This window comes from Anopheles aquasalis, chromosome 3 (genome assembly GCF_943734665.1).
Source record: "Anopheles aquasalis chromosome 3, idAnoAquaMG_Q_19, whole genome shotgun sequence".
NCBI lineage: Eukaryota > Metazoa > Arthropoda > Insecta > Diptera > Culicidae > Anopheles > Anopheles aquasalis.
This window is the reverse complement of record NC_064878.1, coordinates 13,077,501-13,101,296: the sequence shown is the minus strand read 5'-3', so window position 1 is coordinate 13,101,296 and position 23,796 is coordinate 13,077,501. Positions and strand designations below refer to the sequence as shown.

At 47.6% G+C, this 23,796-nt stretch overlaps 3 protein-coding genes across 6 annotated transcripts in view; 2 read left to right on the top strand and 1 right to left on the bottom strand.

Annotated features, from left to right (window-relative positions):
* LOC126576276 (peroxisome biogenesis factor 2) overlaps nt 1–23,796 on the top strand; it is a 170,745-nt gene that overhangs the window by 51,729 nt on the left and 95,220 nt on the right. The window lies entirely within an intron of this gene.
* The window catches only part of LOC126576223 (armadillo repeat protein deleted in velo-cardio-facial syndrome homolog), a 38,406-nt gene that overhangs the window by 5,251 nt on the left and 9,359 nt on the right, over nt 1–23,796 (top strand). The gene's annotated exons all lie outside the window — the stretch shown is intronic.
* LOC126576257 (phenoloxidase-activating factor 2-like) lies at nt 7,884–12,384 on the bottom strand. 3 transcript variants are annotated; one of them, XM_050237465.1, is made up of 3 exons: nt 12,071–12,384; nt 8,997–9,146; nt 7,884–8,923 (listed from the first exon to the last, which is right to left on the bottom strand). In XM_050237465.1, exons 1-3 carry the CDS (start codon nt 12,260–12,262, stop codon nt 7,988–7,990), a joined length of 1,278 nt encoding a protein of 425 aa, XP_050093422.1. In that variant the 5' UTR covers nt 12,263–12,384; the 3' UTR covers nt 7,884–7,987. The 3 variants fall into 3 exon arrangements, with proteins under 3 accessions (XP_050093422.1, XP_050093423.1, XP_050093421.1); XM_050237466.1 differs by lacking the exon at nt 12,071–12,384 and adding an exon at nt 9,226–9,456; XM_050237464.1 differs by lacking the exons at nt 7,884–8,923; nt 8,997–9,146 and adding exons at nt 10,708–11,747; nt 11,848–11,997 and having other exon boundaries at nt 12,071–12,375.

Here is a 23,796-nt window from a genome sequence, read left to right as displayed (position 1 = left end):
TCGAGAATGTACTACTTGATGTTGGTGGTTCTCGGTCGCGATTGAGAATCGTGTCGTGATCGTGTCGCTGGGTCCGATTATTCGATTGCTTCCCCGAGAGCTTTTTGTAGTGGCACGCTTTCTCGTTATCGCCAATGATACGTTCTCGATCGATCGATCGATTGGGAGATAGCGAGAAGATCCTAACGTGACGATGAGATATCGACTCAATTGCTGTTTTTTTTTGGGGAGGATTCTGCCTGCTTTGATCTGCTGTTGGTTGCTAACGAGAATTAGAGAAAGCGAGTGAGATAGAGTGCATATCGGCCTGCTTATCCTCTGGTTAGTTGCCGAAGTGAATGCAAGTTCGCGCCGGTTATTTCTGCATTGTTTCCGGACTACTATTAGTGGCTACGTGGGATGCCATGGCATCATTTATCGATTGTCTGACTTATCGCAACTTAAACACTGTTTGACAAGCAGATGGAATCATTTCAGCAAAAAAGCGCACCCTTGCACAGATCTCAAACGTTGAATTGCTTGTCACTTTTTTTGGCTTTCTGTTTTAATGAACTTCCCCAAAATCACATTTTATACACCCAACCCCGGCCAGAGGGTGTCTTGTCCTTTCCAATCGGACGATTCCAAAGAAAGGCACAATCGTCACCACCTAATTGCATTGTAGCGGCACAGTTCATTCGCTTGTAAATCTGCGGACAGATGTTTTCCCTCGTTTTCCACCTCTTTTACGGGCCCCTAAGGCATCCTCCTCACATACCGCCCTGCACGCTGAATGCACACGTAATGCGGAGGTGTGGAACGAAACGATAAACCAGTTACCGATGCCCGTCGTCACCTTTCGTCGTCATCGTCGTCGTCGCCGACCAGGGGCGCCAGAGAAACGTTGGGCGAAATAAGCGAATAAACCTCCTGATAATAAGATAATCTTTTCGCTGCTCCTTCCACACGGTGACGGTCGGTTGGTTGGTTGAATACTGGCTGTACCCCAAACCTCCTCCGGTCATACCGGTGCACCACCATATTCTTCGTCTCTTGCGCAGCTTTCCGAATGACGGAAGTTGAGCAGAAATGAGCAAAAAAAAAAACGTCGAGAAAGTCGTACAGCACGACGACGACGGCTACCGATGACTGAGGTGAGAGTTGTGAGTTGGCTCATTTTTGGCATTTGACTTTCGTTGAGGAAGAAAAGATGGATTAGGAACATGGAAGTCAGAGGTACGTGGTGCAGGCAACCGACTCGTGTCCTTCGTGTGCTGCTGCACTGATGCTGAATGCTGGATACACACAGAGCATATTATATTTGTGCCACATCCGTAAGACCACGAGAATGGGAGAGGGAAGAGTGCATTCTAGTCCGTTATTCCCGTGGTTTACGGAGTTCTTGCCGTCCTTCTGTCGTCCTGTGTGTCCAGGAAGCTCCCAGACCACACAGCTCTGGCCTGATTATCTATAATCAACGGTGAATTCGTCGTCCATGTTTGTGCCGTGGTGCTGATGATTTGCCCCTCCCCGGACGAGGTCACTGGCTCCAGGAGCCGTCTAGGTCGGAAAATATTGTCGGAAAAATAGTTCCAAAACCCTCCCTCCAGAACTTGTTTGTGTGTCTAACGCTCAGGATCCGGCTTCGGTTTCGTCTCCGGAATTTGATCAAACTGAGGGTGTCGGATGATTAAAGCCTTCCTCAATCAGTTCGATCGGTCCCGGTGCTGTGAGGTGGCTGACTTGACTGGCCCGGAAGCTGTTTTGGTAGCCGGAAAGACGAGCACCGAGCTTCAGACAATATTGATTCCCTTTTCTGGCCGAGTAAGAAGTGGGCTCCAAAAAACATCGGCAGTAGCCGAACTCTCCTGCAAGAGCATCTAGACGATACCCATCAGACTTAGACCGGAAAGGAAAGAGAGTCGGTGGAAATGTTGTGAGAAATTAGTTAGTTTTCGGTTCCACAGGGAGCCGTCCTTTGGTGGAGTTCCAGGAGGAACTGCTGCTGCTGCTGCTGCTGCTGTTGCTGATCATCCACCCCGGAACACCGAACGCCCGGTGCTCAACGGGATAAATTGATGGAAGAGAGCGTTGGGATACTGTTTACCTACCCGACGCCAGGTTTGTTTTATATTTTGCCCTTTCCAACTCGGCAGAAGGAATACAGACAGACAGCACACCACAGGGACAGGGGGGAGGGAGAGAAGACAGCAGCCAACAAACTAAAGAAAAAAGAAAAAAGGAAAGGATATCCTATCGCATTCCCCACGGGATCGAAGCTTCCCGTTGGGCGGTCGGTCGTTCGCTCGCTCATCTTGTGCAATGCTGCAGCAATGCTCCGACCTCCGGAAGCGCAAAGAAGAGGAAACAAAATTTGCAATCAGGTAATTTGTTAAATAGGATTGTTTAATAGACTTAATCGGATTTCTCGACCGGGTCCGGGTTCGGGACGGAGTCGATGTCGACCAGTGGCCACGAGAGACGCATTATCGATTCTGCTCGTCTCGCTTCGCGTCGGTGGCTGTGCGCGCTGGAGGGGAGCAGTGGTCGTTATGATCCTGCGAGTGCGCCCCGAATGGGGAAATGGTGCAAAATGGTGCTAGTGAATATGTCGATAATTTGTGTGTTTGACGCAATTTTATATTCGAGCGAAGCGAAAGAGCCATGAGTTTTTTTTTTCTCGTGCAGCTCCATTTTCTTCATGTCGGATTATCCGCTTGTTGTTCATGTGCATCGTATGGGGTTTTCATGTTATGCTGCTGTGCTTTTCAATGTTTTTTTTTGTCTCTGTCTGCACCGTGGTTTCGTAATTGAGATGAACTTTTCTCTTTAATTTTCCTTTTAACGAGTTTCATGGTGTTTCGGTTATGTATTTCTTTTATCACATTGTTCCTGTTGGCTAACAAGTCATTAACGCTTCTTTATGTAGATTTTTAAACCGTTTGAGGGTTTTATTTTGAAATTTGTCTTCAATAATTAATATCCTTCTGCAAATGGTAAAAAAAAGATTCTCGATCAGTGTAAGTCGAAAATACGAACATGTGCATGTAATCGTTTTGAAAGGTTCCTCTCGATGAAAAACATGTGTTCCGTTCTAATTTAAAGACCAAATATGCCCAACGTGATGAAAAATGAGATTCCTTTGCTTAAATCCACGTAGGAACGAACAGGAAAACTCCACTCTATGCGCTGGCCACATCCCGGTGATCCACCATAGGGGTCCACACTGCTGCTACTTCTGCTGCAGAAATCAAAACATCGTTTCGACACTCATAAGGGCCGTGTGGCCGGTACGCAACAATATAAGCGGGTTGAGCAAGAATGATGTACCAGTGGCGTTATTTGCGGCCCCATGAAGCCGTACCATTTACCGACATGCTGCTGCTTCTGCTCCGTTCCTAAAAACGACCCATCTTGGCCCTGGGGAGAAGCAAAACAATGAGCAAAAGTGAAAACGGTTACCATCCATCGTTGCCGCTACGGTGGGCAATAATAAATTAATCAAGAAAATGGACCAAATGTGAGGAAAAACCACAGATGCTGCTGCTGCTGCGGGTGGTGGTGCCTGCGAAGAAGATGTGCGCTACCGATGAGTGGCTGACTGCTTAGTGCCAGTCCATCCGGTTAAATTGCTCCGACAGTACTACCACGAGCCAGAAGAAAGGCAGGCAATGAGTGATTAATGGATTGCGCCGAAACGGGGGAGCGAGGTGGACCGAGAAAGCCAGAAAAATGGCTTCGACCTGGCCATATGAAATTAGCACCGTACGAAGGATGGAGCCCTATCGTCTTGCCTTCGCCGCCAACGAGTGGCACGTGCGCTGTAACACACAGAACACCACAATTGCAACGCGGCTCTGGATGACTTCCACAACATTGCACCCACAATTTATGTCTAGCACAATCGAGGAGGTTTGGTTCGCGTTGTGTGAGAATAAAAATGGAGACAACTGTGAAAAGGGCACGCGGATAGCGGCGATGGGACACACGCCATATGCCATTAATCCGCCACCGGTTAAACCAGGCATTTTCAATTGTACCTCCACTCGGTGCAAGATTGATTGTATCATTAAATTATCAAACCGAGGTGAGAGAGAGAGAGCCATCGGTATACAACATAATCACTTGCCGGGGCGAGCGCGCGCGCGCTCTCGTGCAAACCGCGCGAAATTGATTTCAATTATCTTTAATATCAATATTTTCTCGTAATGAATGGGATAGCTGATATTGCTCGTCACATAAACCATTGTGTTTGGGTGTTGTTTCGCAACGCTTTTTGTGCAATACCACGAGCAGCAGTGTCCGTAGTGCAATGGAGAATAAGATGCACTTCTGCGAGCGTGGATTTGGGCCTTAGATTCCTGCTGGCGGCGTAAAAGAAAGCAATGGCAATTGATTCCTATTTGATACAGTTATCAACTCTAGAACAAGATATTCAAACCCAGCTGGTCTTGTAGAATGCAGAGAGTACAATAACGTTGCCCAGTTCAGTATTTTGGAAAGATTTTTTTTCCCCTGTATTAGCTATTTGTATTGGTGCGTTGTCATCTTATGTTATAACGTTATCGTGTCTCGGTTGTGGATTACCTTATTGCACTTCTTGACTCATTAATGCATGATTCAAAGTCATGAAAGGTTTATCATATGCGTCCAATCTTATAGCAAATTGTCTTTTAATTGGATCAATTAAACATTGTACTGGATGAATGCCACGATCCTTTCGCGTACATTTGTCGAAATTCATTCACTTTTCGTCGATAGCGACATACCAGCGATACGCAAATGATTTCTGATTTGAGTTCGTTTTTTTTTATTAAAATATAGAGGTTTTAAACCTAGTCGGTTCTTTCGCCTCTATTGAGCTACTTTTGTCCATTCTACTTTGTACCGACGAATAAGCAGCACCCCGGTTATGTGCCTTACGACCTGTTCCAATCCACTAGCTATTGAGCATATTTTCCGCTTGACCAAACTCTCCTCGATTGGAATATGAAAAGGGGTGTGCGCCTACAGTGGCAGTAGCTGACGGTGAATCATGCGTAACATACAAATGCAGCACCAAACGAAACCGTGGTATCGATTTGGGAAATTTGTAAAACACGGTCGAGTACGGGGCAACAAAATTTCGAGCGTGAAGAAGCCTTCTGGACGCTCTCAATGGAGGAAGTGCTCCAATGGAACCGGATCGGATGTCCTCCGTCACTCTACGTCCTTTGGTTTTCTGGAGGAACCCTTTTTTGTGTCCTTTCCTGGCTCGCGTGTCCACAATTGAAGCGGCACCGTGGCACGATGGAAAAGCACAAAAATCATTTGTTTCCTTTCTTTTACGCCATTCCGGGGCAGGCGAGTCATTCAAGGGACAGAATAAAGGGAAAGTTCAATGTGAATCGTGTAGCACGGTGCACAGCACATTGTGTCGCTGGTACCACTACTGTCCGGTGCACTTCCGGTACAGGAAGCACCTCGGCCATTCCTGTCGTGGCTTCGTGAAACAATCCTTTCCTCAGGTCGCTTGTGTTCCTATCTTTTTCTGAAAGAGTTCGAGAGTTCTCTTCCCTCTGGTGAAGAACAAAAAGGGGAAAAACCGCGACAGAGATTTATTGGATTTTTCCCTTTTATTAAGAAGCGGAAATGCACCCGATTCTCGATCGATTGCAGCAGCAAGCGCTCGGTTTGGCGAATGTGTCTGGCCAACGGATTGCACATCCCCAACCCGGAAATGGATAAAATGATGAGGTTTCAGCTGCAATTGAATCATCGGCTACATGGCACACCAACCGCGTGTTAATGAACCTCTGAAGCACAATAAACGAAAAGCGATTTGCTAGCATTTCCTGCCACCGCCCACGATACTGTCGGGAGATTAATGAAGTTCCCCAACATTCCGACAAGCAAGCGTTTCGTGAAGCAAGCAACCAACCAGCCAGCCTGGCATTGTGTCACTCGCTTGTCACTCACCTTTTTCATCCACGGGGACGCGGGTGGACGCGGAAACTGAAAAGAAAAATCGATCCCAAGCGAGACCAAAAAGAAAAGAGGCTACTGCCACCGGTGCCACCGACGCCGCCACCAAGGGACTAATTCAAAGACAATATCCCGTATCGGCCCCACGATCGCGCACCGACGCACATCCTTCGGTAGACCTTTCAGAGCATCCTCGATGGGCGCTGCGGCACCGGATGCTTGGCTATTCCTCTCGGGATGAATGCGGCTGGAATGAATTATGCTTCCGAACGATGTGGGAGTTTATAAAAGAGGCGAAGCTGGTGGTTTGATTGCCTTCTGGAGAGTGGTACGACGTCTGCAAGAGGATAAGAGTGGATCTCGTAGGTTTCCGTTGGTTGTTTGAAATTGAAATTGAAGTGCGCCGGCAAATATAGAAAAAACGAGAAAGAGAGAGTGAACGGAGGAAGAACCATTGTGGGATTTCTGGGATGCTGTTGGTGACCTTCGCGCCCTGTTCTCAACGAGGCCTTTTGAGGTGACGGATATTGAATGTTCGGAAATGAATCTCGTCTCCAACTCCGTGAGCCAGGAGAGATGCAAGCTTCGATTAATGCCCGTGATAGATGTGGCACCCGGATGCTTATCAATCCTTCAACAGCCACAGAGACTCTCGGTCGCATCCGGGCGTTTGAGGCAATAATAAACTTTGCTCTCACTCCACGTTCCGCCGACAGACAGACAGACGGTAGACGGGTATTTCCGCCCGGGGGTGGAGGGCCATATAAAATCGTCATAACTCCCATTCGCGTCCTTCCATCACATAAAGCTGTCGAAATGTCCTTTTGTCTCGTCGGCCGGGGGAGGTTTAATTCAGAAAATCCTCGCTTCCGCTCGGTGTATGTGAGTTGTTCCGTTGAATTTGGTACACAAAACGCTAAACGTGGTCAGTCATAATATCCGTTGATCCTCTCTGCCGCTCGGTGCTATGGAATTGCCGGAGAAAAATCTCGAAATTAAAAAAAAAAAGGTAAACCCCTAGCCTGCCATAAATGACGCAAGATTTATGATCTCGATAGCTGTTGGATGCTGTTGCGCGCCGCTAGATTTGGGTGGATGGGGAGCATGATTTGCATACGAATGGAAGAATGAATGATGACTTCCATGTCGCCCATTTGTCACATAGCAGCAACAGCAGCACCACCAACGAAAATGCATTGGAATGTTTCGTTTTGTGCTAAGCGGCACGTTGCGTTGCGCTGCAATTCTGCCCCCTCGCGATTGTGGTGCTTTTTCCCGGGAAAAAGTTCTCCCGTTACGCTTGAACGGCACGCCTCGTTCGCAACGTAACAATGGCATAACAACAATATTTTTGATCGTTCCGCCATTCCGACTGGTTGGTTGCCATCTTTGCGTTTGCGTTCCGTTCCATGATCTGTGATAAAAATGATGACGTCAAACTGGCCCCGTGGCCAACCCCTTTCGACATCCAAATTAAAATATAACGAATGGACGACGCGCTCGATTGGGTCTTCCAATTGTGGTGGTGGTGGTTAAACAGACAGAAGCTACCAGAAAGATGCCCGCAGAAGTAGCATAAAAATTCCCGCAATTCTTCAGCAACGATTTTTCTTTTATTCTGCTCCAACAGAAGATGGCGCCGACAATGGCGAGAGGTTGGGCAGGTTGTGTGAAAATTCGCGAAAAACAGATTCGATCCAGGGGCGGTCGATGGCACCAGCGTGCGGCACTGTGTTTGATTTCACTTTCGTGGATTGTATCGAAGATTAATGAGATAAAATGGAGGGTACAAGAGTAAAGGGGGAGCACTGTTGCTGAGTTATTAATTAGTGCCACTTTGTGATCGCAGTGCGTAACCGACATTGTGTTCATATTTCGGATTCCAGCTCCAAAGTAGCGATCGGTTGAGATAGGAATTGAATGACAAAGCGAAGGCAAGATTGCGTTTTAGAAATGAAAGCAACGAAGATTTATTTATTTCCATCGTTTAAAATCATTTATGAATAATCGATAATCATCAAAATTGAACGAGAAAAGCGCCTTCCTATGCGGTGTAGCTGCTGGTTCCGAAGTTACGCTGGATCATGTGCTGATCGATCCAGTTGCGGAACTTGGCCACATTGGCATAAAATCCCGGGATGCCGTTCTCGCCGCATCCGACGCCCCACACAACGACTCCGGGTTGGTAGTACTGGTCCTGTCTGTTGGGAATCGGACAGACAAGCGGTGAACCACCGTCGCCCTGGCAAGCGGCCTTACCAGGCACTCCACCAGCGCAGATGAAGCTCTGGTGCAGCGTAAACTCGGGACCGAGCTCAGTAGTACGGAGTGCCGTCTGGCATTGCTCATTCGGCATGATCGGTAGATCGATCTTCTTCAGGATGGTCTGGTATACACCGGCCTTACCATACAGATCCTTGCCCCAACCGGTCGCGAAGCACGTCTGATAATCGAAATTGGCATCCTGCGGTGGCAGACACACGGGCTGAATGATCTTGTTTAGCCGGAACGGGGAATCGAGGAAGAGGAGCGCCACATCGTTGTGCAGTCCTCCCTTGTAGTAGTCAGGATGGATGACGATCTCCACCACTGGGCGATCCTGGTATGGGTACATTTCGTTCTTCGTCTTGGTGTCCCAATCGCCAGCCCGCACCTTCAGCTCGGATGCTCGAAGTTTGTTTAAGCAGTGCGCTGCGGTCAGGACGACTTGGCTGTGGATTAGTGAACCACCGCACTGGTACACGCTCCGGTTCAGCATTCCTAGTACCAGTTCCGTCTTCAAGATGGCCGTCATCCACGGGAACTCACCGTACTCGGTTTCGTTATTCTCGTCACCAGTGATCCGGAAGCCGATTCCATTGGGGTTACGCATACCGCACCCAGTGGAGCGTACTACTGGGCTGAGCGTGGTCGATACGGAAGGAACTGTTGTGGTAGTTCCATCATCATTGTCACCATCATTGTCGTCCGGATCTTCAATCTAGAACGGAGAGGTTTGTCACAACATGAGCGATCAGTATCACAGGCATACAGACATAGTTAACAATACTTACAATGTCTTCCGGGTTGCAACACTGTAGCAGATAGTCCACGCATGGGTTATCTTTCTTGAACCGAATATCGATTACACCTACGCCTGAGGTGCTGACGTTCGTGCAAAGGTGTTTCTGGATGCAGACGGCTTCACCTTCACATGGACCACCCTGGGAAGAATAAAAAACAGTAAATGGTCGTCACGATCGATTTGTAGCTTCGGCCTCCACGTCTCCTCTGCCTTCTTACCTTCTGCCCTATTGGTGGTACTGGTGGTGGTAGCGGAGGAGCTGGTGTCGCTAATGGTCCTTTTTTACATGGCGAAGCTGTGGTCGTGTACCTGTTGATCAGATCGTCAAGGGTTTGTCCGACCGCTAGGACGATCGTGGTGTAGCCGAGCAACGTCACCGCACCAAGAACTATTACTGTCAGAGAACGCATTGTGAGCACTGGTCAGCGATCGGTAAAACAGTTGAAACGAGAATGAGCCAGACAGTTAACGGATTGACTTTTAAATCCAGCGATCCCTTGACGATCGATGAGCAGTGACACTCACACAATCGCCTCCGGTTGAAAAAACATGGGAATCCTATCAATGCATCTATGGAAAATACGGCAAAAAAACGGGGGTTTGAAAAACCAGGATCACCTTATCTGCAAACATTCCTGTGACCAGCTGGTGCTATCTGGGTTTTGTCATGCCGCTACCACAAATGATCATCCTGACGGGAAACAGTACGAACACGTCGAATGCTTCATCGTTTTAAAGAGAAGGTGTATTCCTCAGCTACATAAGCTGCACAGTTTCGGACCCTTGGATCCTGACACCACCGGCACACAATGTGCAATCAGGAACGATCGCCTTCAGCGTCTTGTTGTTATTGTTTGCTCGTAGAATGATTAAATCAACATTAAACATTCCTGAGTGTATTAGCATCTAGGATTGGAATGTCCTAGATGGAACAGCGACTGGAAACTTTCTGGATTCTCCCCAAGTCAGAAAAAACGACACAATCGAATCCAAGTTGCCACACACTTATCAGAAAGCACACGGGATCCTAGTTGATGTTGACATTATAAAAAAAACCCTTTCACCCTAGTCGACAAAGCAACCTGGAATAATCGGCGCCAGCGCCATGGTCTCGTGGTCTAGAGAAAATACAACAGCAAAGCACGGCAATCTAATTAAATAGTATTAAATCATCAACATCAGGGCAACCGACGTAAGATTAGAATCGGTGAAGATTGTGTTTTAGCGATTGAATCAACGATAGTCATGCTCCTCGGGTCCCTATCGCCGGGGACGCTGGGCCATTATTGACGAATATCAACAATGGTGGAATGCGCTGTTACATCATATCGTCACACCCGATGATTTTTAATCGTTTGATTATCATCATCATGAGGTAAGGATGTTTATGATCGTTGGTATTACGTGGGCAATGAGCATTGCTCGCCTTCATAAACGTCGTCCTGACGCAGCGCAACGGCTGACTAGGTGTTGGAGGTAGTACACATTATACGAGTGTCATTTCAAGAGCTAACGATGATTTTTATTGATTATTTCGACGATCTTTATTGATTATTGATAGTGTTTTCCATGTGTTAGAGAAGTGTCTAATGTGTCTAGAAGTGTCAAACCATCTAACTAAACCAATCGAAAGAGAGCGTAAGATCACAAGGTACACAAGGACTGTAGTGTCCATTCATTGATCAACAGTATAGCTGTACTTGAGCTAGTTGGTAAGGTTCAATTCTGGTGAGGGTTGAATCCAAACCCATAGTTAATTTATTAGCAATTTCTACAATCATTTAACAGTAATCGACAATCATTGAAATTTATCAAGGATGGTACCTTCCTATGCGGTGTAGCTGCTGGTTCCGAAGTTACGCTGGATCATGTGCTGATCGATCCAGTTGCGGAACTTGGCTACGTTGGCGTAAACGCCCGGGATGCCGTTCTCACCGCACCCAATGCCCCACGCCACGACTCCGGGTTGGTAGTACTGATCCTGTCTGTTGGGAATTGGGCAGACAAGCGGTGAACCACCGTCACCCTTGCACGTATCCTTGCCCGGTATACCACCGGCACAGATGAAGCTATTATGCAGCATAAATTTGAGACCGACCTTAGTCGTACGGAGCGCCGTCTGGCATTGCTCATTCGGCATGATCGGTAGATCGATCTTCTTCAGGATGGCCTGGTACGTACCGACCTTACCGTGTACATCCTTACCCCAACCGGTCGCGAAGCACGTCTGATAATCGAAATTGGCATCCTGCGGTGGCAGACACACGGGTTGGATGATCTTGTTTAGCTCGATCGGAGAGTCCAGGAACAACAGCGCAACATCGTTGTGCAGTCCTCCCTTGTAATAGTCAGGATGAACAACGAACTCAACAACCGATCGATCCTGATAAGGGTACATTTCGTTCTTCGTCTTCGTGTCCCATTCGCCAGCTCGCACCTTTAGATCGGATGCTCGCTTGTTGTGCAAGCAGTGCGCCGCGGTCAGGACGACTTGGCTGTGAATCAGCGAGCCCCCGCATTGGTATACGTCCTCGTTCAGCATTCCTAGCACCTCTTCTGTCTTGAAAATAGCCATCATCCACGGGAATTCACCATATTCGGTTTCGTTATTCTTGTCTCCAGTGATCCGGAAGCCGATTCCCTTCGAGTTACGCATACCACACCCAGTAGAGCGTAATACCGGGCTGAGTGTGGTCGATACAGATGGAACGGTAGTACTATAACCGCTAGGATCTTCAATCTGGAACCGAAACACATGAAATTACATTAGCGTTCAGTATCACCGATGCACAGCCGTCAGTAAACCACGCAAGACGCAATGTTGGTGATGCAATACTTACAATGTCTTCCGGGTTGCAACACTGCAGCAGATAGTCCACGCATGGGTTATCTACGTTGAAGCGAATATCGATTATACCTACGCCTGAGGTGCTGACGTTTGAGCAAAGGTGCTTCTGGATGCAGACGGCATCACCCTCGCATGGACCATCCTGGGAGGATCCAAGAAGGAGAATGTAAATAGCCATCGATTCCCTTCTATGAACACTTCGTTTCTCATCTTACCTTCTGCCCTATTGGTGGTACTGGTGGTGGTAGCGGAGGAGCTGGTGTCGCTGGTGGCAATTCCTTGCTCGGAGGAGTGGTCGTAAAGACTTGGTCGAACAGATCGTCAAGGCTTTGTTCGGCCGCCAGGACGATCGTGGTGTAGCCGAGCAACGCCACCACACATAAAAGCGTTACTGTTAGAGAACGCATTGTGAGCACTGGTCAGCGATCGGTAAAACGGTTGAAACGAGAATGAGGCATACAGCTGTTGAGTTAGCATCTTTTAAATCGAGCGATCCGTGATTGATCGTTGAGCAGGAACATTCACATAATCCCATCCGTTAGGAATAACATCTGAGACTGATCAATGCTTCTTGGCCAGTATGCCAAGGGATTTGAAAAACCAGGATCACCTTATCAACAAACATTCCTGTGGCCTGTGCTCGTGACAACTGTGTTTTACCATTGGCGTCTACAATTAATCATCCGTACTGAAAACAGTACGAACACATGGAATCCGTTATCATTTTAAAGAGATTTACTAACTAAGGGAAGATTAAGCTAAAAAAGGAAAGTCTTACGTAATATCGGACCGGAAAATGGGTCATTACTGCGGTTTTTTTGTAGCTTGCAAAAAGCACATCGAACAATCAAAATAGTTAAAAATGAGAAAAAAGCTATCATATTCTTTCTTTTATCTCTCCAATCTAGCTCGTAGATGACGTCATATAAATGATATTAATAATGTCCTTGGTTGCTGAGTAATAATCCTCAACCTAAACTCCGGTACTGCAAATGACAAAACTCTAGTCACGACCAGTGCAAAGGTTATGCTTGTGGTTACACTGTTCCGAAGATAAAGCCAACGAATCGCCATCAGACGGATTTTAGACGCTGTTAGCCTGGAGAAGAAGGACTAACTGATTCCACCCAACCTACCCAGTGTGTTCCTATGGTCCATGCGAACGAGATGGGCCAGACGGAACGATCGCCAGTGATAAAGACTCCGATTCTTTTGCGTGTCTTTGCGGTTTTGCCGAAGGGCTGAAGGCGCCATCTCTCTGTTTCCCGGTTTTCTCGGTCTCGAATTGGTTTTTCTGTTGTTCAGTCCGTCGGATGCTTCCGGAGCGACGGTCAGCACAAACAAACTTTCTGGCGCTCCTGTGGTCACCAGTCCAGTACAGGCGGTTGGTATTGTGTTTACCTCCCTTTGGAAAACACAATTCCATGCTGCTGCAGCTACTAGCAGTGGTGGCCCTTGGGTTTGACCAAAAATGTTCGCCAACCACAAGCTCCCTCCTTGACAAAGCCCCACGAGCACGTGCTCTGTGTTCTCCCGTTGACGTTGGGGGGATATTTTTTTTATAGCTGTTTACGATTGTTATCAACACCGAGCCAGCACCGCACTTCGTTTGGATTGGTGTTGAAGGAGCTGCTGTGCCGTGGATGTTATGATTCGGTAATTTGCCCACGATCTAGCGTAGAGACTCCGTGTAGTGCCAGTAAATCTTCTCCATCGTAGCAATTCTTGGTTAAACATACGGATAATGATTTAAAAAAACAACAATAATTGTGGATGACGATCGATGATAAGTGGGAGCTGTGCTGTTGCTCTCAGGGATCACCGACATTCATTCCGAAGTTGGAATACATTTTAAGTGAACCTCCAATATTAACTTGCCACGCAGGATGAGCTAAGGCCAGGGCCAGAGCTGCGGAGTTGCGGAGTTAAACGAATTAGTGACGATTGAAGCTCTCTACTCCGCGGAATGGGTTGTTGTAGATGGCGTAAAAGATGAAAGGCGGGATGAAAGGTGTCGAAGGTTCTTAGAATGGACGAAAGGATTTCCAACGAAGTTCGAACCCTGTGCCAGGTTCTACCGTGGCGCCTGAGTTGGTGGTCTGTTTGTGGTGTGTAACGGTCTCCAGTGTACTAGCTGTCCTCTCTCTCTGTTTAGCTCCCTCTAGGGTGGCGTCCAATGCTCGAGACTACTCTCTCGTTGCTCTCTCTCTCTGCTGCTATGCCGAGGAACTTCTCCTTAAAATCCCTTTTATGACACGGTTGAGTACCACTATCTCCAGTCCCTTAACCGCAACGGTACAGTACACCCCAGCAACTCACGCCAGCCCTTTATCGACACTCTATATAGGTGGTGTGGTGGTTGCCCTGTGCATAAGGCGGAAAACTCGCTCCCCGTCCTTTCGCTCTCTCTCTCTCTCTCTCTCTCACACTCGATGGGAAGACGATGTTGTCGACGTAATTTTCCGTTCACTGGAAATTGGCGCCGCATCGCACAAGGATATGCCGCCAGTCCATTTTACCGATAAGAAGGTTTTCGAAGGCGGTATGCTTTGGTGTAGAAGAGATGATTGCGAAACCAACGCCGTACTTTGGGGTAGTGTTGGACGACAACGCTTGGCGAACTCGCTACCAGGCGCTAAGTGGATACAGCACGAAGGGGGCTTGATTGTGTGCTACCCGATGAGCGTGTCCCACGGTGAATGCGAGGGAGGGATTCTGGGTTTTTCGCCATCCCCACTGGAGCTTAAAATAGAGAAAAACAGGAAGGGGAGCTCCCTACTATTACTGTCAAGTAGTGCGTATTGTAAATGCGGTCTGTTATGATTTGGTCGATTGGTATCTTCTCGTGTAATGCAGGGCAGGGACACGTGGCTTGCCCTCTCCTTGCTTCTGGGTAAACATTATCGGTCGTTTTGTCCCTTTTAGTCCCTCACTGACACGCCGAGTTGCTAAATATATTTTGATGCATATTTATGTATAATTCATCCGACATATTTTAACAGTATCAAGACAATCAAATTCAGGAAGCTGGAAGGAATAGTCCATGATATTCTAGGGGGAGCTTCACAGTAAACGAAGAATATCGGAAAACCCTGGAACCCATTCTCCTATCAGAATGGCTACGAGCTTTTCTTCTTTTTGTTGGCCTTACATAACATCTCGTCGCCGATGGTCGATGGCGATGATCCGATGGTCAGCGGTAGAGCGACCAAAACTTGAAGATAAAGCATCCGGAAGGAAAAGAATAAGAAAAAAATGGAAAAGAAAGTAATAAGCAAAAGCATTGTGTCCCCTTCTATATAAATATATTGTGCTTGTCGAGCACAATAAAACACAAACCAGAAGCCTTGTCGTTGAAAAATAGGAAAACAATGAATATTTCATGGATGCTCCCAGTCAATTATGCGCTCGAGCCGAGATGCGAAACCAAACCACACCCGTCCCTGTGGGGAAAAGGACATTTTGTGCGAGTGAATGAACCGCATTCGCCTTTTTTTGCTTAATAGACAGGGCTGGCCATCAACAATCACCCACCACCGCCCCAGCACCATCTCGGTGTACGGTCGTCTGGTCCGGGATGATGGAGGGAGGGATCTTCTGATGCGGCGGTCCCAGTGTCGCAATGAATGATGCCGGTTTGCGGGTGCGACAAAGTGGAGCTTGAACGGTGGAAACCATTGTGCTCCCCGGTGTCCATGGGTGATGGCAACACGTCCATCAGCGGAAGTCATTTATCAAGCCGGACCGACCTACCGAGCACCCGGGCCGCAGGAACTATTGGTTTATCGTGTTTCGGTTGTTGGCCGCAGAGTCCTTGCACTGCCGACTTATTTAGCATTGGCATGAGGGCGCCCAGCATACTCGCAAATCTTTTGCGAGTTCGTCTTGTTGCTAGAAAAGTTCCTTAACTGAGGTTCACCTTCAGTTTTATTGCTTTTTTCAATCAAGTTTTTTCGTTATATCGAAATAACTTAAACATGTTTGCAATTTGTTTGTTTATTGTTCCTTGAAGATCTCTGCGTTTTGTGTTTTATTTTATAGCAAATGTAATTTTGTTAGTAATTAAAACATTTTTCTTATTCGTATTTGAATTCGTTTAATGTTAATTTAATTGTCGTGATATACCGCAAGAGCTTAAGTTGTTAGTTTGTGTTGTTCTTTAGCACAAATCTAGTGGTTTTAATGTTGACTTTACTAGTTCTAAACTTCTTCACCTTTCTTTACCATCTTTCATCGCGCGTATTACTTCTAAACACCATGAATCAATGAAATTGAAAATCAATTAGTCAAAACCAATCAATATTTGTAGAACATTATACATATTTAAATGATAAAACGATATTTGCCATTTCCAATCAGTATTCACACGACTCAACCAGACTGCTCCTGTTGGAATACAGGAGACAGGCTTTCTGGGTCGCTTTCTGTCCTCTCCGACTAGCTTTTCTGCTGCCAAAAGTCCTTTTGTCACAGATTACAGCCAGACGGGACAGGGTGCACGAGGTGTCAGTGTCAGGAAAGGATATGATTTCAATCTACTTCCCCCCGGATCCACCAAAGCCTTTCACCCGGTAGTCGGAGTGAAGGTAAAAGAGTTTCATTGTAAGTGAATGGCGAGTGAATAGAGTCGCAGAGGGATAGAGATTGTACCGCACAGTCCATCGGGCATGCGACAAGGACCTACATCCTAGCAGTGTCCAACTGCATTACACTCTGTCTTGTGTTGCAATGTGCTGGGCAACGGGACCGGGGTCACAAACGTGGATCGACCGGGTCAATGACAAAATGCAATAATTTATGGTCGAATGTCTTCAGCCAGCCAACCGATTGCAGTTCACAGTCGCTCCGTTGTTCCGCTGCACACGTGGAACGAGTTGTGGGGGGATGATAGTAAGGGAAGATGTGCTCATGTCGTTCCATTAGTTCAGTTCTTGTAGGCCAGAGATAAGTTCAGTTATGAGTGAGATGTCTACTGACTCTGGCTTGGCGGATCGTTGCACGTTGCTCCATGGTCCGTGGAGACGATATCAATCTTTTTAACTGTAGTGGAATGGTTTCCGGTACATAAACACATTGGAAGTGGAGTGTCAGATAACTGTACTGTAAGGTTATCATCGATTTTTCTTAAATAAAATCCTGACCTTTATGTCAAAAAATCAGGTAAGAGAAGAATGTTAAACAAAGCATAAAAAATAATCAATTATTTATCAATAACATGTTTGAAAAATCTATAACAATAATGGAATTGTCTAAAATCCTCTCCAAAATACGCCTTACCGAGCCTCTGCTGCTCCGTAGATGAGGGGGGATCGCGATTGAAAAATGAAGTTTTATCATGTCCTTCAACTGTCCACCGCCTCTCCGGGCCAGCGTGTTCGCGAAAGTTCAACAAGTCCTGCCGACGCCATAAGTACTTGGAACTAGGGCACCGGAACCCGGAACCCACTAGGCCAGACTTTGCCTATATCTATGCAAATGTGGTGGCAAAAGCATGATGTACTGCTTGGCGTGATGGTGGTAGACCGTCCGCCGGTACTTCTGATTTTACCGATGCTGACGCCCCTTCCCATTCTGGCAGCCAGAGAAGCGGGAGGGATATTAACTGATGGTTGGACATTTCAATAGACCAACCTCCTCCAGCGCTGGCTGCTGATGCCGGCGTCTTCCTCCATTTCGGTGCGAAATGAAATTCAGATAAACTTTTCCAAACACAATTTCCATTCCAAAAGGGCTGTGGAAGGGCAGGGCAGCAGACGAAGGAAATGGAAATCAAATTCCAATAAGGTCCGACTGCGCTCTCTCCTGCTTTACTGCTTCATTGGGAAGAAGTTGGGGGCTGGGAAGGAGGGGGCCATCGTGGACATAAACGGAAGCCACTCGTCGGCCTCAGCGTAAGGATTAAGGAGGAGAGGATTCCTGGGGATAAAATTTTGTTTACGATTTTCATATTATTTTTGAATTTCTTGTGAAAAGTAAAATCGCCTCACCCAAAACTCGCTCTTCCTTTTGCGCCTTTGGTTCATATATTTGACGTGATGGCTACTGACTGGGCAACATACAAGCCGCACGAATCACTGCGTACAGTGGCGCTAACAGCAGCAGCAGCAAAATGTAATAACTTTTAACTTTTCACCGCAAAGTATCCTGTTTGGTGGTGTTACTGTTCTTGTTACTGACCCTTCTCGCCCCTTTCCAGTCCAACTGCTTCCTATTTGCGATCGCGACGTGACGCGTGCTTGACGTGCTGCCCCCCTTCCTCTCTCTCTCTGGAATGGAAGCCCAGCACGTTTGGCGGATTCCACCGTTTCGTGGTGCTGGTGGATGGTGGTTTTCATTTGATGCCTTGGTTGTTGGCTGTTTTACCGACAGACCCCGTGCCCTGCAGCTTACACCCTGCGTCCCATTTTCACGCGACAACCGATCGGCTCTTGCTACGTGAGTTTTCTCTTTGGTTAGAAATCCATCCTGCCTCGAGGCCGGCGGTAGCGACGTTACAACACAGAGGCTTAAACACGGCCCGCAAACTGACGGCACGCACCAAACTTTATTTTCAATTTTGTACCTCCGGTGATCCGGTGGACTGATGGGCGGCCGTGTAAGGGGCACGATGATGGCACGGCGGAGGCATTGTAAATATCTTACAAAAACCGCAGTCGTCCGAGCAGGACTCAAGGTTTGTTTTTTTTTTTTCATTTTCACACAAAATTCCCCCGGCGCGCCCTGGTGGGGTAGTGAACACCGTTAGAAACGGTATCATAAAGTGCGCGAATGAGTATGCTCGAGGGTCATGTACCAGGCGCGGCGCGACCAGCAGGACATTCATATCCTCGCCGTGCCATTATTTACGACACCGCAGTGTCACCCCTTCTGGCCGGTGGTTGAAGACCGATTGATGTCTGTGTCTGTGTGGCTGAGTCCCAGGCGACACGGGGAGCGCCAGCTAGTGGGCTGAGCGTCTGGATGTGGAGCAAAGGACCAACCTGTGCGCCAGGGTTCTTTCTTGGGGTTTCGCAGCAAAAGCCTGGACAACAGCTAAATTACCCGGGAGTGCAGTTTCGTATGAGTTGAGGTCAGTACACCAGCAAGTCAGTGTGGACATCGCTTCTCCCGGGGTCCCAAGGAAGCGGTTCGGTTTACGATGGTAACAAGGTTCTCGTGCGCGCTATAAAAGCGCCACCGACACCAAAAGGCAACAGAAACGCACAAAAATATACCGTTCGGCGGATCGTAGTATGCTGTGGGCAATCCACCAACCGGAAAAGGGAATGGAAACCAAAATGGAAACGGAACAAATAAAAAGGATTGTTAAGCTGATATCCCCCCTCTGCCGTGCTGCTGCTACTGCTGCTGCTGGTTTACGGTTATGCACACTGATATGGCACCTTCTGGCGCGATAGGGCTGATAGTGCGCGCAGTGCAAACTATAAATATAGCAATGACACCATCGCTGTTGTGGTGCTAAACGCAATATTCAAATATGTGCTCAGCTGGGAGAGTTATCGTTGCGTTTTATGTCAATAGTAGCCGACTAGACGTATTTAAAATGGCTTTCCTTATGAAAATGTTCCAACGAAATATGTTTTCAGGCAAATTACTTGAAAGATGAAAGTCAGTCATAGGAGGCTTCATTCCGACCGTGATTTCGCGATAAATGATTGTTCACTTGAGACCCCTTACCTTATGATGTGGTCACAGAAAAGATCCTTTTGCTAGTCGTTATCAATTCGCTCGTTATTCACCATTATTTGAACAACATTTTCCCAATGGTGATTTGAAGTAACTATCGAGCATGTTCTCACTGCCGGTGCCGGTGTGATAAGACGTGCTATGTTGCGATTTTTGCAGACAAAGAATCCCTTCTGAACTACACTTCAAGTAGTTGGAACGGCGTTGGTTTGTCAATGAGCCGTTCTTGAAACAGAACCATCGGTAGGATGTGTGAAACCAAATGGCATCATGCTCCGGCGCGATAAGGCTCTTGAAGCACTCGAGTAGCTGTTCCCAAAAGCCAGACTAGCTTGTTACTGGAGTCTAAATTTCAACATTCATGCCAACCCTTGCCATTCGCCTTTCTTAGCTCTCCCTTGGCGAATCACCGAACGAAACCGCACAACGGGGTCGCTTCACATACACTCCAGCGCGTAAACAAAATGGGTGCCACTTCGGATGGGGGTGCGGCTCACATACGACACGATGCTCAAACAGCATCGTAACATACCTCTCCCCTTGACACATGCCATAGAGACCGAGATAACCAGCAGTTCGGGTTGAATCTAGCATTTAACCTTCCCTGCGCAGACTCAACCACTTCAAACATTGGGACTCCTGTGCACTGCTTGATAGGATAGGATTTGTTGGTACCAGAACTCCGGCTTGTCGAGCTGGATGAGAGGGAATAAGAGAACGGCAATGCAATGCACTGTGCACCAAAATGTGCAAGCTCTCGTCTCACAGCGGTATTACACTGGATGGGATGCTTTCCTCTTGAATCAGTGGCGGGGAAAGCAATTAGAACCGATATTCATTAGGAAGTTTGCTTCTTCCCAGCGCGAGCCACCACCACGGCAACACCACCAACGAACGACCAGAAACCAGAGATTGTGGCATCATCGACGGAAAAACCGAACCAAACCAGCAGCGTCGCCGCTTCTGAACGATGATGGATCAACCAGAACAACATGACGCTTAATAGTCCCAACCTCCAACGGTCCATCACAAATTGTTGCGCGGTGTGGCAGGGCGCAATCCAATTAGACAACAACTTTGCTGCTTCGTAAATCAAATAGTTACCAGATTAACAATAGTTTATGTTGAGCTTTGCTGTTCGTCGTGGCGTGCCGCTTGGAGCGCGAAATGCATGCTTATCGGGCACTGTTGTGCCAACGCAATGACGGCCGCGGATGCGCAACACAGTTTTGATCTGCCAGTTGAATCGTCAGGGTATCGTTTTCGTTGTGCTTCAACAAGTGCGCCACCAAAAACTTGCTCGTCGCGCTCGTCGGTTTGTTTGAACCGATTCCTATACACGGCCAGCGCGGGCCTCTTTTAATAGGATGATTTATGAGAACTCTACATGGCAATGGTACCAGCCATCAGCAGAGAGATAGAGCCTGTTGGTTGGTTCTGTTGCGAACGCACGTCACGTAGAGGGGAAAACTTCAAATCATGGAAAATGGAACGGAATGGCATTCGTGGAAATCGCTATCAGTTCGCTCGCTAACGGGTCCGGTTTTCGGGGGTTTTTATTTCATTTATATTTGTGTCAACCGTTGGTGCTGCACGCACAAAACGAAATAACCTGCCACATGTATCACATTCATTTGAATTTGCGACGACTGACGAAAGTGCTTGCGTGTTGCGTTGTGTCAATATTGCAGACAAAACAAAATGCTGCACCAGCACCACCCCATCAAGTGGACATCTTCATCCAACCGGAGTGCAAATGCGCGATGCAGCTCTCTGTCGGGTGTGCTGGCTGGCGCAGTGCTGCTCGCTGGAGCGTAAAGTAATAATTTATCATAAGCTTCAATCACTATTCTTACCGCGCCGCCGTGAGTGCACCAGAGTCTAGCGTATGTCACCGGAATGGGTGCCGCGAATGCTGCTCTCTCTCTCTGTGTGTCCTCCGGCGTGAATCAATTATTTAAACTGCGATCAGGACGATTTCGATGGTGCGGTGGCGGTGATCGCCCCGGGACTACGAGACGGGTGTACAGCACCGTTTTCAACTATTTATGATCTTTGTTCTATTCATGTTTTTGTTATATTTCAGGTTTATTTTTATTCTCTTTTTACGACACAAAATGAAAATGGATAGGATGCAGAAAAGACTCAATGCAATTCCGGTGTATCTGCATTCCACTGCTGATGCTACTGATGCTGGAGATGATTTCGTGATGCAAGGGCAGTTTGAGGGACTCTAAAGTTGATTCGATATACGGAGGAAATACGAGGCATTGTCGATATGCTCATCCGGCCCGGGCTCACCTTGTGTCTCGTGATGATGATGGCGTTTATTTTCCATTTTACCGGCTTCCGTCTGCTACTCGCAAAGATAAATACAGCTGATTGCATCCATGCTCGCAGTAGTTTCATCGGAGCACCGGAACCACACTCCACATACGCACGCCACTCCGCGGGCGTAGGCGTGGGCCATGCCATTCGTCGGCGGCCACACCATAGGTTGCTGCAACAACAAACGAACAAAAAAAAAACGCTAGAAACGATATGGTGGTAGTGCTCTCTCTCTCGTTTAAAGCGAGACCACCGCGATGGCGTTGTCTCGACCGGATGGTAGACCATTTTTTCCCCACATATTTATCGTACGGCGGCGGTTAAACGGATCGTAAACCGGTCGGAATGTACACCACAGTCGGCGGCGGTTGTGCGCTTTCGATTGAATTCTAATCGGGACAGTGGCGAACAATGTTCGGAAGGTGACGGCGACGGGGATGGGGGATTTCATGAAGGTTTTCGCGGTCCGCATGACGAGGTCACACACAGTGCGCATCCGTCTGGCGGAGAAGGGGGAGGAGGCGGTTTCTGAATCAATGTAGATTTCACCGGAAAATGGAACACAGAACCACACACAGCCACAAGTCCTTGGGCCACTCTACTGTTTGCTGTCCGGTGGAGCCCGCGTACCGGCCGGCTTTTGTTGAAGAGGAACTGCAAGCAAAAGTGTTGGACAATGAGTTAGCCATTTAGGTTACAAACAAGAGGGTTATATTTCTGGAGATTGAGTGTTACTTAATTGTTTAATAATTATAATTATAATTGTTAGCACTTCGGGATGCTGTACAGTTTCATATTTCTTGACATTACTTCATGGCATATGTGATTGTCAAGTATTACTTTGATTGTTCAAATTCTATTGTCGAAATCTGGATGCAATTTTGAGCATGGCAAGGCTTGTACGCGTTTGAAGTTCTTGAAATGCATCCATATTTCTTTTTAGAAACAATTCTGTAATAAATTTAAGCACTATCAATTTTCCTTCTCAGAAGTTATAGGACACGTAACCATTGTCCTTTTCCAGAATACCACCTTCTGTCCTAGTACACGAAGATGGTCGCAGTGAAAACCAGGTCCCCCCGGTTCCAGTTCAACAAGGAAGAAGAAGAGGGTTTTCGTTTTTGTCGCTATATTTGGTCGTGATGCAAGCCCCCTACGGGAGGGTGCGCAGTAATAGTCGCCTGATGCAGCAAGTACACCGCTTGGGTATTTAGCTAATGGAGAATGGCATGTGAGTGCTGGGGCAGATAAGTAACCTTCAGCAACGTCCTGGCACTGGTTGGTTGGTTGGTTGGCTGGCTGGCTGGCTGGTTGTGTGCAAGGTTGATCGGAAATGACAGGCGGCACCACCGAGCATGATGTCGGCAGGCGGAAACTGGCCCTCTTCCTGTCGTCGCCTTTTGTCGTCCAACACACACTCGGAGGAGGGTATAGCGAGCGACAATGTGAAGTCAGCAGAAATGTGACATAAAAAAGAGGGGTAAAAATGCCAAAACGAGCCCCGGTTGCAATGTGACGACATCTTTAGCTACGATATACGGCAGGACACACGAGGCACGGTCGGTCGATCCAGCGAGTGAAACTCGACACAATCGCACTTGACATTACAGGGGAAGGGGGGGGGGGGGGGCGGTCTAGGGCGAAGATCCGCCCGTTGTCAGGATATGCATAACCAGGGAGGGGGTGTACCGGGCGTCTGCAACCGGGACACAACACCAGCCAGCTGCACTGCATGTTCTTCTACTGCTGCTGGGTTGCCCGGAAAACTGGAGGAATAAGGTGTACGCTGCATCGTACCCAGACACCATCCTAGGCCTCGAGATGCCTCATGATGATGATGATGATGATGCTCGACGATGGATAGCATGTAATTAGCGTTAAATGAAAGCCCCCGGACGATGGAGAAAAGATGCAGTTTTTGTTTCAT